This window comes from Mya arenaria, chromosome 5 (genome assembly GCF_026914265.1).
Source record: "Mya arenaria isolate MELC-2E11 chromosome 5, ASM2691426v1".
Lineage (NCBI taxonomy): Eukaryota > Metazoa > Mollusca > Bivalvia > Myida > Myidae > Mya > Mya arenaria.
The window spans coordinates 45,017,432-45,036,892 of NC_069126.1; the positions used below are offsets into that span (position 1 = coordinate 45,017,432).

General features: G+C 35.5%; 1 protein-coding gene across 1 annotated transcript in view; it reads left to right on the plus strand.

The window, feature by feature from the left end:
• Nucleotides 1–19,461, plus strand: part of LOC128235741 (mucin-4-like) — a 76,300-nt gene that overhangs the window by 36,104 nt on the left and 20,735 nt on the right. Inside the window, exons 16-38 of the mRNA XM_052950542.1 lie at nucleotides 1,058–1,256; nucleotides 1,525–1,725; nucleotides 2,054–2,299; nucleotides 3,020–3,263; nucleotides 3,750–3,919; nucleotides 4,157–4,318; nucleotides 7,063–7,191; nucleotides 8,682–8,801; nucleotides 9,382–9,513; nucleotides 9,692–9,808; nucleotides 10,538–10,792; nucleotides 12,324–12,452; nucleotides 13,120–13,245; nucleotides 13,498–13,626; nucleotides 13,965–14,090; nucleotides 14,270–14,530; nucleotides 14,690–14,809; nucleotides 15,469–15,594; nucleotides 15,894–16,022; nucleotides 16,455–16,574; nucleotides 16,992–17,252; nucleotides 17,527–17,793; nucleotides 18,064–18,180. Of these exons, the coding sequence (XP_052806502.1) occupies nucleotides 1,058–1,256; nucleotides 1,525–1,725; nucleotides 2,054–2,299; nucleotides 3,020–3,263; nucleotides 3,750–3,919; nucleotides 4,157–4,318; nucleotides 7,063–7,191; nucleotides 8,682–8,801; nucleotides 9,382–9,513; nucleotides 9,692–9,808; nucleotides 10,538–10,792; nucleotides 12,324–12,452; nucleotides 13,120–13,245; nucleotides 13,498–13,626; nucleotides 13,965–14,090; nucleotides 14,270–14,530; nucleotides 14,690–14,809; nucleotides 15,469–15,594; nucleotides 15,894–16,022; nucleotides 16,455–16,574; nucleotides 16,992–17,252; nucleotides 17,527–17,793; nucleotides 18,064–18,180 (3,886 nt within the window). The remainder of the gene's footprint in view (nucleotides 1–1,057; nucleotides 1,257–1,524; nucleotides 1,726–2,053; nucleotides 2,300–3,019; nucleotides 3,264–3,749; nucleotides 3,920–4,156; nucleotides 4,319–7,062; nucleotides 7,192–8,681; nucleotides 8,802–9,381; nucleotides 9,514–9,691; nucleotides 9,809–10,537; nucleotides 10,793–12,323; nucleotides 12,453–13,119; nucleotides 13,246–13,497; nucleotides 13,627–13,964; nucleotides 14,091–14,269; nucleotides 14,531–14,689; nucleotides 14,810–15,468; nucleotides 15,595–15,893; nucleotides 16,023–16,454; nucleotides 16,575–16,991; nucleotides 17,253–17,526; nucleotides 17,794–18,063; nucleotides 18,181–19,461) is intronic.

A 19,461-nucleotide genomic window follows, 5' to 3' on the forward strand; every position in this document is an offset into this window, starting at 1 on the left:
TAATTGATGTTTTTTTTTATAAAATGTTTGCACATAGCATACGTTGGCACAGAGGTGACATCCATCCGCAACACTTTATTTAAGTTGTGACCACAACTTAGTAACTTGTGACCTCCATATAAAAAGACTAAGAGAGTACTGTGACGATCGTTTTGTTGTTGACGTTGTTGTCAACTCGATCGACCATTCTTGACGCATTCAGAATCATGCAGCATCGATGATTGGCGAATGAAATCAAAACATCCGTAAACAAGATGAGGCCACCATAGCCATAACTGTTGAATCGTATTACTGAATTAGCGAAATTCTTACGACAACAATTAATTATTTCTTCTTCTTTGTGTAGTGTGTTGGTACAAGTCCAATTTTTGATAAATAAATGAGAATAATTGATGAATAATAAAACATAAATGACAGAAAAATCTTTTCGGTAACTTTCTTGCGTTTTGTGGCCATTGTCTTCGTATTTCGGTAAGTAAAGCGGCCGTTTTAATTGACTTATCAAAGTCGTGGCGTCCATTCGATAATTTGTGGCCACAAATTACTAAGTTGTAGCCACAATTTAACAAGTTGTGGCTACTTTTTATCCTATGGCCAACAACTTAGGAATTTGTTTACAGCACTTTTTCCACAATATACATAAAGTGTTGCGAATGTCGCCTATGTGCCACTGTTGAAATAGAAGTATATAATAACATTGAAAAACACATTGGAGAACTATTTCTTCACAAACTGGCGTATAAATGAAAACCTACGTAATCGGTGCATAAGAACGCCGAACGGTAAGCAAAAGGGAATATTTAGAATTTAAAAAAAAATAAATCAATATATCTCCGAAAAGAACAGCAATGACACAGAGAATTTCTGTGTAAAATGGTGTATTATTTCTCTCATGACCATAGCAAATCTGTATTCAACATACGATCTTACACTGAAAACAACAGTTAATGACTTTATATTAACTGATTGCAACGCTCGCTGATGACATATTCGCAGATGCTAGTATTATTATTTTCTCATCATTCCTATTTCAAATAGTTGATTGTTCAATTTTCAGGCGGAACTAAATGCAACCAAAACAGGAATTTTACTGTTCGTTGGCAACAACAAAAGTAGCTGGTCCGATTTCACGGACACGTACAACAATGAAACTGCAGAAGTATTGATAAGAAACTACGAAGGCATAACAGTGTCTGTGTCCCGAAATGACTCGCAAGCAATAAAAACCAGCATTTCGATTGTTTTGTCAGATTTAGGTTCGTTCTTTTAATGAAATATTTAATATAACAATACCAACGTGTACGATAATTTAGATATTTGAAGGAAACACATGTGTGGTCGGTCGATACGGAGTTTCTTATATTGATAGAAATCCTTCAAGTTACAACGCTATTCATAATGGCGCCATGTCTAAAATCATAAATCTAGTTATATAGATAAAAAATATTTACAACGACAGTTGATAATGGCAACATCAATTATGAAATTTATATAAATTTGTTTGCCTTTTCCCCATTATTTCAGGCGTCACCTTCAATGTTTCACTTGGCTCAAGGCTTCTTCAGATGGGCATAAGTATGAACGCCGATTTGAAGAACAAAGACGCAGTGGGTCTTCTGGGAAATTACAACGATGATCCAGATGATGATCTTGTGCCTAGAGAGGGAAATGAGCCAATAACAGACACATCTGAAAGTAACATATTCCGGGCTTTTGGACAGACATGTAGGTGTATATTTTGCCTTACCACTTCTTCATTCCCGTGTAACGTTTGACCTGCATGTTCATCTAAACAGTTATTCGAATTAAACAGTTTATGCGAAGTTGAAACAAAACCAGCCAAGAGCTCTTTACAACAACAAAATATACTTTTCTCAGCCAAAATGTTTCATTGTTGTTCTTACTGATACTAACATGTATTCACAAAGTTATAAGATGTATTGTGTGGTTGTTATTTATGCTTATAGTTCCTTGTCTTGTAACTAGGTCATCTCTCCGATGGACTTGTCAATGGAGTTCCTTGTATAATACGTAATTCTTTCTCAATTCTAAGGGATGACGACTGAAGCAGAGTCCATATTCAAATATGATGAAGGGATTACACACAATGATTTTTCTCATCCGGAGTTTACACCGCAGTTTTTGGAGGAAGCGAATCAAACCATGGTACAAGAGGCGAATACAACATGCAATGGAAATATCCAGTGTATTTTTGATTTTGTGTTCACCGGGGACAGACAACTCGCATTGCAAACCGGAAGTACTGAGGAATTAGCAGATGAAGCGATTGCAGACGCAAGTAATGACTGAAGTTTGCACCTATTAATAAAAGAATCTCAGTATGGCCCAGTCCGAATGAAGTAATCCGAAATAACTGTCAATGGACACTTTCAATCAAAACATTACTACTAATGTCACACTTTGGAAGTTATTTGTGCCTTTCCAAAAATTCTCTTCAAAAATTGAATTGACAGTGATAAGTTTATTTTAGATTTACACGACAGAAACAAAAAAAACTATGGTATTTTTTCGGTTAATTTTTGCAGTTATTTGCAGTCATGATCTTCCCCGAAATGATAAGCGTGCATGGTGTTGTTTTTTTATTTACAATGAATGGAATTAAAAACTATAGCCAGTTTTAGAGATGCACTCTTAATCCCAAATAAGATTAACCACGATTAATACAATTGTTAAATATACTAAAAGGGATGAATCTATGTCGATAACAATGGTTTTTATGAGCGAAACCGTGTTTAATTTGAAAGAAGGGTTTCTACCATATGAGTCGTTAGTAGATTGCAAGAAATCTTTTTAGCAATCACCAATCGTTTAATATCTATGCGGTTTAAGCTATTAAATTTACGGTTACATTTTTTTTTTATCAGTAATCAATATTATCAATGGATTAGTTATTAAATAAGTAGTTAAAGGTTTATCACTCATAAAGAATGTTTGTATTAATTTTAGATGAAACTGTCACTTAAAGAATGGTTAATTTCGAATCTTTTTCTCTTTGCAGGTAACGTGGTACCAAATATAACAGTTGTATCAGGACTTACAACAAATGATGAAACCGGCCAGCACTTTTTACACGTTGAAAAGGACACAGAAGCTAGTTTCATAGTAAACGGAGAGGATGACGGAACAATTACATATGAGTTTGCTGACAATACTGACAACGTAGCAACATTTTCGGATCCTGCCTCAGGAAATGGGAAGGAAATAAAGTTTACCTTAAGTAGCCTTGACGTCGTGAAAGTCAGGTTAGTGATAATACATACTGTATTAAAAATAACAAATTGTTTTTATTATTATATTTGCTAGATCGATTACCAGTCAGTTTAATTATTTACATTTCAACTGGTTTAAACCTTATAAAAGACACATGCTTTCATTATAAATGTATTCTTTTTCATTCGAATGACACAGTGTTTTAAATTATGACGTAATTTGAACATCGCGCACTGATACTTGATAAGAAGTGACGTCAGCACAGTGAAAAACGGCCGTATTGCACTGGAGTGCAAGAGGACTACCGTTGTTAAGATTTGTATTGCGTGTTAGTGATATAAATGAGCATAAAGTTGGCCTATTTTAAATGTCTTATTTACATGCAACGAAGCCACACAGACATGTTTTATTTCCTCTGGCTCAGTATCAACAGTTTTGATGCAGCATTTCGTCCATGCAATTTCTTGCAACTTCAAAATTTGACATAATATCTGATCAATACTATTTTCATTATTTAGCGTCTTTGTTCGTGATGACAAAAACGTAACCTCCTCAGAAATTGAGGTCACAATCATCTACTGCAATGGTTGTACTGGAAACGGTCAGTGTAATTACAATAGTCACAGAGAAGGAGAGGGAACAGATAGCTTCCGAATTGCCGTGTGCGATTGCCCTTTTAATTGGGAAGGTACCAAGCTTACGATAAACCTATTTTTATATCAATTATAACAACGTTATTGCCGTTTTTTATGAGCATCCTATTGTTTTCTGATCGCTTTAAGTTGTACTTGAAATTAAACATTAAACAAACACGTTATGTTACGTTATTCCGTAAAGTATAAATATATGTAACATTAACAAGAGCAAGATTGTATGCGAACTGGTTATTTCAATAAACGTGTAATAATGCAAAAATATTTTACAGGGAATGACTGCGAAACGGACTTTGACGGCTGTGCTACCGACCCTTGTGCTATTGGTCAGAATTGCTCGGATGTTTCTGCTACCGGGCACACAGAGAACGGACCGGCTTATAACTGCAGTGAATGTCCGGATGGATACACTGTCGTAGGAACAAAATGTGAAGGTAGGCTTTAAAATACGAGTGTGATAGAGCAATTTGACATTGAGTATTTTATTTTCAAGGGGTGTGCGATTTGAGAAACTGTACAGTTTTAAAGACTATTATTACATCTTATCATACAAAAATGTATATAATAAAACACATTTCGTAAAAGATATTTTGTTGCGGCAAGGATAGGGGAAACGATTCTTTAATTCCGAGAAAACCTACAGTATGTTAGCTACAGTCCGTGTAATATACCCATTACGAATATTTTATCTTTCCCATGTGCAAGATAACCTATCAGACAATTCTAGTGTCTAAGCTAATCACACGCGACCTAGATATCCCTATGCATTGTTTGTAAACAAAATGGCATCTACTAGGTTACCGGTAGGCGCATCTGTCAACATCGACTTTCGCGGTAAAGGCATTGAATAAGAAAATGACGCAATATATACTGTGTAATAAGAAGGCTGCGATTTTGAGATAGATCTTCCCGTATATAGGCTAAATCTGGTAAAATGCACGAACGCTGGGAACACTGCGCGGTTTTATTGCGTCACATGACGATACGCAGTACTTTGTTGTCAAATAGAAAAACAAAAGTACTGCTAATAAACTTTTTATGACTTGAACTTACTTTCATCCTACTTTCACATAGTAAAGTAACGAGTGAAATCACCCCGATTGAGCTTTGCAATCTCTTGTGTAAATTCTTTGTCGGTGTCAAAAACATTATGGCTCCAACTATGAGCCCACAACTCTCCGCGGACTCCTTTGAGCGATATTAACGTGATCATAACTAAGGGTATACTTTGAATCATTGGCCTAAATTTGCTAAAGTCAATGAGGTATTTCAGGCCAAACAGAAACAACTCAAAGGTGAATATAACACTGTAAACTTTTGGTTACGAGGAATGATGAATGATGAGCACAGGGGTATGCGCTTGGGGACCTAAAGCTGTGTGTACGGTCAGTTAAGCCCAAGATATGGGCATAGCACAGAGCCAGAAAAATGTCCTGTCGCTATTTACAAGGAATACGCAACTAGGAGACCAGCTGAGTATAGCAAGCCATCTAACCCATTTTATATTGCAACCCACACAGTTAAATCAAATATAAAACCAATTGGACAAAACAAACTTACCTCAATAATAAAGCAAATGATCAAAGCTGTAGGACTTCCGGAAGACAAACAGCTAACGAATCATAGTGCCAGGAAGCATCTTGTTCAGAAACTTTCTGAGAACAATGTGCCGCCAACCAGATAATGCAGATCACTGTTCACAGATATATCCAGTCAGTCAACAATTACAGCCACATAATTGACAAACAACACAATAACATTTTGAACATATTGACAAACACAGACACTATGGCACCAATGCCATTTCCTTGCCAGTTTAATCACCTGTCTTTGACCAAACACACAAAAACGAATCACACAGCACAATCTTGTCAGTACACTTTCCATGGCGGCTTGAACTTGTTCGTTGGAAACATTTTTGGTGGAACTTTCAACATCAACATCCGGGCAGTACCGAGAAACGCTTCGTCATCATCATCTGCATGTTGTGATATTCCATTTACAGTACGAAAGAATAGAAAAGCGTCGTAGAAAGCGACGTCGAATAACTTTTAAATCCGTGCACACATTAAAACCTGACACACCTATGTAGGTCACGTAGACCGCGTCTAAGCATGGACTCTCAGTATGACGTCATCAAATTGTGTACATATTGTTTTTGTTATTCATTAATCGTTATTCATGTTGTTGGATATTTTAATTACTATACATTTTTATCTTTGTAAATAGTTTAGGGCTTAATCATATTAAAACTTGATAAAGACTTGCTACTTTTGTCATTTTCATTAGGAACTATTTCTATGAAGCATCGATGACATTGCCCTCGGAGTACATTGGCTGTCAAACAACGGGTTCAGAAAGTGCAACTTATTTAGTAATATATTAGCAAAAAACGCCGTTTTAAGAATGTGATAAAAAATCTGAAAGTCGTTGTCATTTAATACAGTATTTTAATAAACTCGACCATGAAATGTGTTAGTAAGCTCGCCAAAGGCTCGCTTACTAACAACTTTGATGAACTCGCTTAATAAAATCTTGTATTTAATGACAACTCGTGTCAGATCCTATATTTATCATAACAGTGAGATTCAGTACATACTCTTAAAGCTCCATAAAACATGACTAACCATTGATATACGTTGAATAGTTAATTTTGGGATATTGCTTAGGACTATGATCCATTTAATGTTTAAATATATTATACCTTACATAAATATGTACCTTTTTGTATATTTACATAAAGTGTATTACTGTTTCTGAAAAATAATCCAGTTCGTTGGCGTCAGCGGTCCCTAAAATATCTTTAGCCGGTCCGAACTTGTCCAATGATATTTTAGGGACCGCTGACCCAATAAAACTGGTAAGTGTGGCTTTGCGATTTTCACAACGGCGAAACCTTTAAAGTTTGAAATGTTTGTGCATTATATGCTTTGTTCAATAAACACATAAAAAGTGCTTTACAAATATTCAACGATAATATAAAATGTTTGATATAAATGATCTATGAAAGATAATTTCGGGTCTAATGGGATTATAAGGCCCGGCCAGTCAGACCCTGAAGGCGCTTATACACCGGTGCCCTTAAGATAGGACGTGAATGTTTATTCGCAATATGTATTGGTGAAACGTAACTTATGCAAGCATATCAATAAATGTATAACGTTCATCTTATTTCCAGATATTGACGAGTGTAATACCACCACTCCATGTGATTCCAACAGTGTTTGCACCAATACGCCCGGTAGTTACTACTGCACGTGTAACATGGGCTTTAGGCTTTCAACTTCAAATAGAACAGTTTGCCTTGGTAAGTTCAAGTAGCTTCAATTTGAGTATCATTTGTTACTAGAAGGCGTGAGACAAGAAAAAAAGTTTGTTAGACGACATGTGATAAAAAACAAATATGGCTATCATAAAATATATTTCAAACTACAATAACTTTATGTTTACTGAACCTTTATTTATTATCATAACAACACGCAATTCCCGTTTAAATGAAAACACACTATCATCGGATCATAAGGAAGAAGCAAATGACATTATGATTAATTGAGCTCTCACAAAACAGCTCATTTGTGGGTCCGGGTCCTTAAGTAATAACGAAAGGCTGAACGTATATGCACATATTTGTGGGTCGGGATCTTAAGACATAACGGAAGGCTGAACTTATAGGCACATATTTGTGGGTCGGGATCCTTAAGTAATAACGGAAGGCTGAACTTATATGAACACATTTGTGGGTCGGGGTCCTTAAGTAATAACGAAAGGCTGAACTTATATGCACACATTTGTGGGTCGGGGTCTTAAGACATAATGGAAGGCTGAACTTATAGGCACATATTTGTGGGTCGGGGTCCTTAAGTAATAACGGAAGGCTGAACTTATATGAACACATTTGTGGGTCGGGGTCCTTAAGTAATAACGGAAGGCTGAACTTATATGCACACATTTGTGGGTCGGGGTCCTTAAGTAATAACGAAAGGCTGAACTTATATGCACATATTTGTGGGTCGGATTCCTTAAGTAATAACGGAAGGCTGAACTTATATGCACATATTTGTGGGTCGGATTCCTTAAATTATAACGGAAGGCTGAACTTATATGCACATATTTGTGGGTCGGATTCCTTAAGTAATAACGGAAGGCTGAACTTATATGCACATATTTGTGGGTTGGATTCCTTAAGTAATAAGGGAAGGCTGAACCTATATGCACATATTTATGGGTCGGATTCCTTAAATTATAACGGATAGTTGAACTTATATGCACATATTTGTGGGTCGGATTCCTTAAATAATAATTGAAGACTGAACTTATATGCACATATTTAACAGTCGATTTCCCTAAGTAACAACGGAAGGCTGAACATATATGCACACATTTTTGAATCGAAATCCTTAGTGTGATAACGCAAGGCTGAACTGTCACGTGTATTTACCAGCTTACGTATATGACGCAAGCCAATATAGTAGGATGCCTGCATTATGACTTGCAAACAACAAAACATGTCATGGCATAAACATATCAGTCGAAGTCTCCTTCGTCCGCAATAAGGTTGATCATATCACTTCCAGCTCTAATACAATACATACTATTTGTTACTCGAAACAGTTCAAATCGAGACGTATCAGCGACCGCATAATATCAGTACAGAATCGACAACCTCAGTTTAGTCTCATCCTTTTTTGTGATATAAGTATTTGTAGAATTTCGAACTAGAAAGATTTTGTCACTGAGCATTTGACCAAATGATTTCTTGAACAAAATATAAATAAAGGAGATGGAACTATTTTTCAGATATAAATGAGTGTAACGAGGCTACATCTGGATGTGATCAAATCTGTAACAACACAGTTGGTTCCTTCGAATGCAGTTGCTTCCCGGGGTTCAACCTGACGGGATCTGCGTGTACTGCAGGTATGCTCTAATTATATTAGTACAACCAATCGTGTACTTAGGTTATGGAAAAATAATATTAGTATTACCAATTGTGTAAGTATGCTGTAATTACCTAAGCATAACAAATCTTGAACTCAATGCTCTTATTACATTAGCATAACAACTGGTGAACTAAGGGTTATCTTAAATAATAACCATAAGCATAACCAATTAAGGTATGCTCTAGATATTTTATTATTACCAATCGTGTACTAAATGTATACTAAAATTATATAAGCACTACTAATCTTAATATATATATATATATATATAATAATTGCAAAGCTTTATTTAGTTTACACTGTAACCACACGAAATTTGTACATGTTGTACATGTACTCAATGTTATTTTAGTTTATCCTTCTATAAAAACGTGTGTTTAAGCATGCTTTTTTAACGTTGATTATTATGAAATACATCATCAATATCATATATCATTTCCTGAAAATCCCAATGTCTCCTTTGGAGAAAACACATGTTTACTGTGCAGTTGTGCAAAACATGCAATTATTGGGGTGTATGTTTTTGTATGTTTATATTTTACATTTTATGTCAACAGCGACTCCCCCTGATGCGTGTAATGCAATCAACTGTAGCGGTGCAGTTGGGTGCACAACGGACGCCGACAACGATGCAAGGTGCTTCTGTAACGCAGGATATAGCCTCATAGCAGGAAATAACACTTGCACAGGTAAAACTATTGATTGCTACATTTTAAATATTGTGTTTGCAAGTTATCCCGTTAAAGGACGAGCAATACATATTTTAAATGCTGCTAATTTATGATGCTCGAGAGGCTCGAGAGGCCGTAGAAAACGCAAATGCACGCAACCTTAATTTTGCATTAAAATGGTTTTAACTGTTTTCAGATACAAATGAATGCGACAATGGTCCTTGCTCCCAAACCTGCTCGAATTCTGAGGGTAGTTTTAGCTGTAGCTGCCTGACAGGATATAAACTGGGGACAGACCGAGTGTCCTGCACACGTAAATACACATTAAAGTTCTCACACAGTATAAAATTATGCTCTTTACGCAGTTTAGGATAAAATGCTGTCTTTTCAGCATAAGTTTCGTTAAAAGACGGAGTAAAGTTGTAGTTAAGCATGAGAAGATTTGTCCAGGAAATATACTCAACATGAATATAACAGAGTGTCGCTATAAACATAAAATAAATATGAACAGACTAAATTGATGATTACTGAATGCCCCATTTAACCAGCGTTCGAAACTGACTTTTACAGAATGCCCTATCCAATCTTTTGTGAGAAAAAAGTGTAAAAATAACCCTTTCGAACATTTGGTGGTAACTGACTATCACAAAATATCGAAAAAAAGCATTTGGTTATAATTGACTATTACATAATGCCCAAATCGAACCTTTGGTGATAACTGATTATTACATCATGGACTTATCCAACTTTTGGTGATAACTGACTATAACGTTATGCACTTATCCAACCTTTGGTGATAACTGACTATTACATTATATCCTTATCCAACCTTTGGTGATAACTGACTATTACATAATGCTCTTATTCAACCTAAAAACTGACTATTATATAAGGCCGCTATCCAATCTTTGGTGATGACTGACTATTACATAATGCTTTTATCCAACCTTTGGTGATAACTGACTATTATATAAGGCCCAAATCCGACCTGACAAATATAAAATATCATAATCAAACCTTCGGTGATAAATGTCTATTACAGAATGTCCCTATCCAACCTTTGGTGAAAACTGTGCATCTACCTGCCAATGTGGAAGAGGGGCAAATAGATGCGACTCAGTCAGGGGATGCATCTGCAATTCTGGATGGCAGGGGGTTAACTGCGATGGGGATATAAATGAGTGCAATACGCCCAATGTTTGTAACGATGCCAACAAAGAGTGTGCCAACACTATTGGGTCTTACACGTGTTCATGTCGAAGTGGTTATTACAAAGACGCTAACGGAACATGTCAAGGTGGGCTGAACATTATTGAATATTATACCGTACATTTATGTGTCGCTTCTTTGTTTATATATACAAAGTCGATCGTTCCGTATAACACTGCATTTTGATAACCCCCCCCCCCCAATTTTATGACATCATCGGTCCATATCCTATTTTTGGCCGGTCAGGGACTCGCCAGAATTATTATATGGACCGATGACGTCATGAAACTGGCAAGTACGGCTTGCAATTTTCACAACGGCGATCAAAAGAGGCAAGTAAACATTTTTTCCTTGTTCAATAATACACATCAAAATGAATGGTTATATAAATGTTCGATATAATATTAGAAATATATCATAACACTTCGGGCCATTTGGCGTTATAAAGACCAGCCAGTCAGCCTACTAAGGCCGAAAAATTTCCTGTGCTTCCGGTAACATGCCGAAAAAATAGGGTCGGTCGGTCGGATTATCATTCTTTTTATATTTTGTATTACAGTTTCGATTTCAAATTACATGATCATGCAATATTCTGTTGCATCGGACCAACTCTCTTATATCTAACGTTTCATGATTCACAAAATGTCAGAAAACAGCATTGTTAAATGTCTGTATTGATTACTTTTCCTTTGACTACCGTAATTCCCCGCCCATATCCGCATATAAGACGACCCCCTAATTTTGCTCATGAAATCTGGTGTTTTTGTATGGACTCGTTTATAAGACAGACTCGAAGCAAGTCCAGCACTTCAATTTCTCCAGATCTGTGAAAATGTACAAGCTAAAATGTCAATTATCAACTAAGTTGTTAATTTCCTTGAAGAAAATCGCCGATTATCTTGTCAACTGTGAGTTCTCTAATGTGGAGATAGTTTAATAATAGAACAAGGTAACGCGGTTAAACCGATAACTAGCGTTTGCCAATTAGCAGATATCGGACAGGGTGAAATGTTCGCCAAAGCCACTTTAAAATTTGATACTGTTAAGAAAAGATCTCAGGCATTTGATGCCCGCAAAATGCGGATATTGTATGATGTCCACTGACAGTATTGACACCGCCATTTTGTTTTCCTGTTGACAAAGCGTCTCGGTAATCAATACATATCAGGAACGAACGTTTACGAAGAATAGAGGAGTTTATGAAGAGAATCAACAAAAATAACGATGATATATTCAATTTTTGAGTTTTTACCTTTATGCCTAAAAAGAGTAGGGTCGGCTGGGAAAAAATAGGGTCGGTCGGGTTACCTGAAACACAGGTATTTATTTTTTTACATAAAAGTAAATGGACCTCATCTTACGCCTCGGAATATATGCACTTGGTGCCTGACAGGCCGGTCCTTATAATGGCATATGACCTTCAGTGGTGTCTTATATTTTTTAGTTAGTTATATCAGGATGTAAACCATATATCTTTGTTAAAATGTATAAAACTGTGTAAAAGTATAATATTATTTTGTGTGTATGTTATTCCCAAAATAATAGCTCTGATCACGTCGGTTTTAAGAATTATTGATTATAAATACACACAATGTTTCTTTACGATTTGTTATATACAGACGTTAACGAGTGTGAGTCAGACCAGCTGAACACGTGCGAACAGACGTGTACCAACTCTCCCGGAAGTTTCGTCTGCTCCTGTAACACGGGGTATAATGTGGATCCTGGCAACGCTTTGCGATGCGTCGGTTGGTTTTAAAACGTTTTTAAAACGTATTTACACGATAACTATTTAATGATATGTGAATTGCAAACGCCACCTGTCAGAGCGCTACAGGAACGTCCATATACTGAGTATTTGCTGATCTCTCCCCCTTCTGTTATGTTTGTACGTGAAAAGGAAGGTACTGAATTTGAATGTGCTTAATAATTTAATATTTCATTCAGTTTCACGGCACTTTGTTAAATAATTATAATAAAGTTGAAGGTTAACATATATATTGTTTTTTGAAAAAAATGTTAACTAGTTGTTCACTTAGAAAATATAATATATACATTCTGGATGAACTCGTAAATCTGTTCAGGGTCATACGATATTTATATTTATATTAGTGACCTTAAAGATAAAACATCCTTTGCCAAAATGTCATCCCTAATACGATGTGTCCTGGAACAAATTATTATTGTACAGTTTTTAAGAATGTTAGAAAATAAGTAAGCGATCAGTATGACAAATGTAAAAAATTCGTATAGGCGGCAATCGATCGGAAGACCAAAAGTTAATATAATTCGAATATCTTTGTTTCTACGATCAGTTACTTTCCTGCCTGTGTTTTAGTCAAAATGAAAAACACGAACAAAATATCCAAATCTGTGCTTTTTGATACAAACTGCAAAGTAAACGTATTATTTCAGACTATGATGAGTGTGATGCAGGAGTTTCCGGCTGTCAGCAGAAATGCCTTAATTCAGTTGGAAGATTCAGCTGCGAATGTTATTTCGGATACCGTTTAAATGACGACAGAAAAACCTGTTACCAAGGTACATTATCCACTCTGTCCAATAGTTTTAGAAGAAAGGCGAAGTGAATGTGTGTTTAAATTTCCAAGATTTGTTTAGAATATTGAGCGGGTATATGTTGTGGAAGGCTTTACAAAATTTACCATATTTCTATGAACATTTGAACGGAGTTTGGACTAGGTATGAGTAGCTCGTCGTTACAGACAGAAGACATACTTGTCCGGAGCTTCTATGTTATATTACATGCGCATTTGTTTAATATTTCTGTTTTAGTGCAAGACGTGTGTGCTGCAGAATTCCCCGACTTTGGTTGCTCACATATATGTAAGGTAGAAAACCAGCAGGCCTTTTGTCTGTGTGAAACGGGCTATGAGTTGTCTACTGACAATAAAACATGCATAGGTAAGAATTATACTGTATTCGGGAAGTTTAAATTTGTGTACATCAATCAAGCAATCAGATTATAGCAACATAAATCAACCACATTTATTCTCAAAAAGGGGGTTTGGTTTTACGGAGGAATCCGGAGAACTGACGGAAATGTCAATTTTCTAACATGCCAGGTTGTCTGATTAGGACGTATTCAATAACTTTTCGTGTTATTCATCCATATAGTATTAACACGGCAATATTTAACTTAGTTTTTCTTTCATGTGATAAAAGTCAGACTTTATGCATTTGCTCACCCTGTTATACACTTAGGGAAAACTATATATTCGGATACAATATATTTTGTACAGATATCAACGAGTGTTTGACAAGCGGCTCCTGCTCAGATACTGCTACTTGCACCAACAAAGATGGAGGCTATGACTGTGCATGTCCAAGGGGCAAGAAACTTGCAAATGACAAAAGAACTTGCACGGGTATGCTGTTTGTAGTTATCTGCTTAACAACAATATGTACTCATTTCCATTCTCTTTTCAATCTATTTAAATTTGTTCCTTCGATTTTTCTTTACAAATCAACATTCAAGCTTTCTATTGTTTGTAGTAGTAGCATGTACAATCACTAGTGGTTCACAATGTAATGCATTTGTGTTTAGTATGTGATTCCAACCATTACGGTGACAACTGTGCTCTTGAATGCAACTGCGGTGTCGGGTCTTCTCGCTGTGACAGTCAAACAGGATGCGTATGCAAATCAGATGGTTGGATTGGAGCCAAATGTGACCAGGATACGGACGAATGTGCCATAGGAACACATAATTGCACAGGAACCAACGAACAATGTAGAAACACCCCCGGATCATTTGTTTGCGAGTGTTTACCTGGATACCAAAGAAATGCAGAAAATATATGTGAAGGTAATATTCTAATATAAGTGTATTTTTGTATAAGATTTTAAATGTTTACTATTCATATAAGATACTCTTTAAGTTAACATTGTGGTATTGAAAACATGAGCATAAAATTTTTCCAGCATTAGGCATACCAGTGTGTTACTGCGTCATCTCAAATTACAGATATTGAAGAGTGTATAATTCCGTCACTGAATACATGTAGCCAACAGTGTGAGAACGTGCCTGGATCTTTTACGTGCAGCTGTCATGATGGCTTCACGGAGTCGGGCAATTCTTGCAATGGTAAAGAAAACTATTTATTTGAAAAGTCATATCACAGATAAGTCTTTTCAAGTCTAAGGATAAACGATAGTCATTTACATATATACAATTGTATTCATTGTGCTAGTTCCGTCGTTGAGTATAAATTTATGAACTGACTTTACGATACAACATGCATAAATAATAATCGATTCATCGATATTTGCGGTTCAGACAGCCACTACTATAAATTATATATGATAACATTTTATTCCTTCAAGATATAAATATATTAATATTTTCATTTCTTAAATTGTAATGCTTGGCTAAAATATATTGCTTTGCTCCTATGGATTAGGATCGTTGATTCTTATATTTGCGAGAGTTTAATTCTTTTAAGTTCAACGTTCGATCGGTTATCGTCTTTTATCGGCTAAAGCATTTCGATAATTTTCGATTTTATTATTGGCCATACCGTTAAATCGTATATGCATTGTGCTTACTCACATGCTCAAGCAATAAACCAAAGACCTTTATATTTGATATAACAATGAAATTATATTGGGGATCTTTTAACAGATATAAACAAAGTCCTATGAATTTGATATTGCAATTTGTCATATTGACAACTCTTACAGATATCTACGAACAAAGACCTATGAAATTGATATAACATTAAGTCATATTGATAACTTTTGTAGATGTTAACGAATGCTCAACAAGTACCCACGGCTGTGGACAAACTTGCGAAAACACAATCGGAAGTTACCGATGCACTTGTAATGATGGGTACAGACTGGACCTTACAGACTTCAAAACTTGCATTCGTAAGTAACAGATATCGACACGCCCTCTCTAACCATTATATGAAGAGTTTGAGAATGACGCCACACTGTATTTTCGGATAAGCAAACAACGTGGTCAAACGAAATCGTTTAAACTATTGCTACTTAAGGGTTTTCTGCCTTTTTCACAAACCATACTGTCTATTGTGTTATTCCTCGAGGTCGTTTGAAGACATGTTCATATGTCTATAAGTTTGTTTTTTTGTACTGTGTATCAGTAGAAATAAAAAAAACACTGTGAAACAGAACTGAAGTTAACTATCCATCATTTTTCTATACAGCCTCCAATGTATGCTCCAACAGCAGCTATTGTAGTGACAACGCTGATTGTGCCAACAATGATGGGACGGACACGTGTACCTGTCATACAGGTTTCAAGTTCGTGTCCGGATCTGTGACGATTTGTGAAGGTAATGTCTTACCCATTTTTTAAGGTTGGCCTTGTAATTATCCAAATATCTTGCAATGAGTCTTGCCCGAAAATCATCAACACATTTCATTTAAATAATACATACTTTTATCTGGATTAGTGTAGCATTAATTCAGTTATACAATAACGTTCTATTCAAAGTTTATTTTATGTCCTGCACTATCCCAAGAAAAAAATCTTATTCTTACATGACCGTAATATGAAAGAAACAAACGTTTTATATTGTCTTATGCGTTTCTTATATCGTTTGGCTTTTATCGTTGTGTCATACTATTTCCATATTCTTTAAATTGTTTTATTGTCCTTGTTTCGTTGACTAGAGTAATTGGCAAATAATATCCACCAACGTACGCTAGTTTTCGTTGCACTGGTTTCTTGAAAATGTGATCGTTATCTGTTATCATTGTTCTAGACATCAAGGAATGCGATTCAGTTCCCTGTACCCAATTGTGCATAGAAAGAATTGGCTCATTCGAATGTGTCTGTAATCAGACCGGATTCAAACTGGATGCAGATGCCACAACATGCATAGGTAATGAAACACTGTTGAAAAAAAAAATAAGATGTGATTGACAAAATATATAGTAGGAAACTAATGCAAACGTAAATATAAGGACGTTTGACATATTAGAAAATAACTTATTGTATTTAGATGTAAATAATGTTGGATTATGTTATGTTTTACTTAATATGAAAAAAATAATATTTAAGAACATTACTTTAAATCAGTGTTTTAATTTGCGTCTTTATGCGTAGTGAACAAATAAATTACAAACTCTTACAAAGTAAATCTTTTGGATTTATTTGTTTTCAACTGTTAGATTAGTTCATTCGATGTGACCGCATCGCTAAAACAGCATGAAAAAGTAATAATAAGCGGTTATTTCTGTATGCAGTATATGCTTGAAGTTTATACGGTAGTTTTGGTTACCTTTGACATTATTTTCAGAATGTCCCCAAGGAGAGTACGGTCCAAACTGCACAGAATCATGTGCTTGTACTGAAGCAAATACTGACAGATGCGACCCTATAGACGGCACATGTAATTGCAAGCCAGGATATAACCTAACAGATTGCTCAAATGACATAAACGAATGTAAAGATGGATCGGCAGTTTGTCCAACTAATTCCGAATGTAGCAATATACCTGGATCGTATGTTTGTAACTGCAAAAGTGGATATTTGAAAACTGCAACAGGCCAATGTCAAGGTTAGCATCTTACAACTTATTTAGAGTTTACAAGATATAAGCGAATAGCTAGAATCAAAATATAAGAATATATTCAGTGACATATCTTTTACTTTTGCTCTTTCCTTAGTTTTTCATTTCATTCCTCATGCACAGCCTGTTTTTATTGCAACATGCATACAACATAGAAACATTCTTGCCCAACCCATGTTTTCATCTGAACGTTTCAATAACTTCATAATGTATTATGTCTTGTTGTCTTGTATTACACATCCATACGTTTTTTGTCCTACAGAATGTTCTAACGGTAAGTTTGGTGAGAACTGTGCCCAGACCTGCGCATGCAACATGACAAACACAGATAGTTGTGACAAGGTCACCGGAAATTGCCAATGCAAGCCTGTCTGGAATGGAACTACTTGCAACGAGGATGTTGACGAATGTAATATGGGTGGTCCCGGTCCATGCGCGGTAAAAAAGAATACAACATGCAACAATACGTATGGATCTTATGAATGCAATTGTGTTTCTGGTTATCAGGAAGACGCTACTGGCTGTGTAGGTAAGTACGGACTTGATGCAGATAGTGGTGTAGGGTATTACACCTTTTGAAAGAATATTGTGAAATATACCGATACACATTACATACTTTCTTCATAGTACTTTAGAATGCAAAACATATTACTGTTGCAAGATGAAAGATTTATTGATTTTGTTGTTTGCATATATAAACGTTTACATGTATTAATTTTTTATTAAGCGGTACATTTTGTGGAATTATATAACACTAATACTGGAACTGAAAATTAAAAAATCTTCTTATCTGTTTTAGATATAAATGAATGTTTAACCCAATCCGGACTATGCAATCAGGATTGCGTGAACACCCCTGGTTTATACACTTGTGTTTGTTCCCCGGGATTTTCTGGAGATGGCGAAACCTGTACACGTATGTATCATAATTAATAAAGCTTTGTAATTGAATGTGCATTAAAACACTTGTGTAATATGTCTTGATATTAAAAGGTGTTATTGACATCGCACGAGAATAAAACCTGCAAGTACGTTATTCCAAAAACGCTATTTTCTCCGGGTACAATAAATGTTAAAATCACAACTTACACTAACATTAATAACTTTGAAGTCATTACGTTTGATTCGCTGTTAAGATTTAGTGAAGTTTTCCTCAAATATTTGCACTACAACATGCAGTGGGAAAATGAAACGAAGGCCACACATTTAGTAATCATGAAAATGTTCGTTGTTTAATGATCTATCATAGCATGTGAGAGTAACAAATATGGCGACAACTGTGCTAATGTGTGCGACTGCGTCGAAGCGAACGCTAACAACGCCACACAAGTATGCAACGCAGCAACAGGAGTATGTGATTGTAAAGCAACTTGGACAGGGACACGTTGTGAGACTGACGTGGACGAATGTGTGGCGGGAACTTAGTGGTCAATTGTATAAAATGGTTAAACTTTGGTTTGGTCCTAATTAGTCAAAATGTTTCTTGTAAGGTCATTAATTATCGAATAATTTATATTGACATGTCACATTAAACTTGGCTTAAAAGGGTAGCCGTGGTTAACGTATCAACATTTTATACAATTGGCTACCGTTTTCAATTATTTCTCTCGTTTTTAATGTGTTGTTCTTTGTCCATTACATCTTAAAGTGATACTCGTATTTAAAATCAATAACTACACATGCATAACAAATTGATAAATTTTGAGTGATACATCTTAAACTCCTTACTGAATAATGCCTTAATGAAAAATATTAAATACCTAATAACAAGATCCTAACATTGTATTTAAAGGCTGAAAATGCAAAAATAGTAAATGACTGGTTGGCCCTAAAAGATTTACAGTAATCAACCATCGTCTCATCAAGTAGAAATGCCGCGTTTTCTGCACCTTTCAAATTAAACACGTTTTCTTTCTTAAGAACCATTCTTTTCGATTTTTATTTATCCTTTTCGGTAAATCAACACAATTTTAACATTTGTGGTACGTCTTATTTGGGAGTAAGATTGCATTTATTGTTATGGACAAGTGTAAGGTTAAGCACATAAAAAATGATTAAACCATCATTGAAATAAAACGCTATATCACTGACAGTTTCAAGGCGTTTAAAATGAACATAATCGTTAAATAAATGTGTTGCCTTGTGCCGCTGTGTGTCCCTTGTTTAGATCTTATTCGGTATTAGTTTTAGCCGTTTT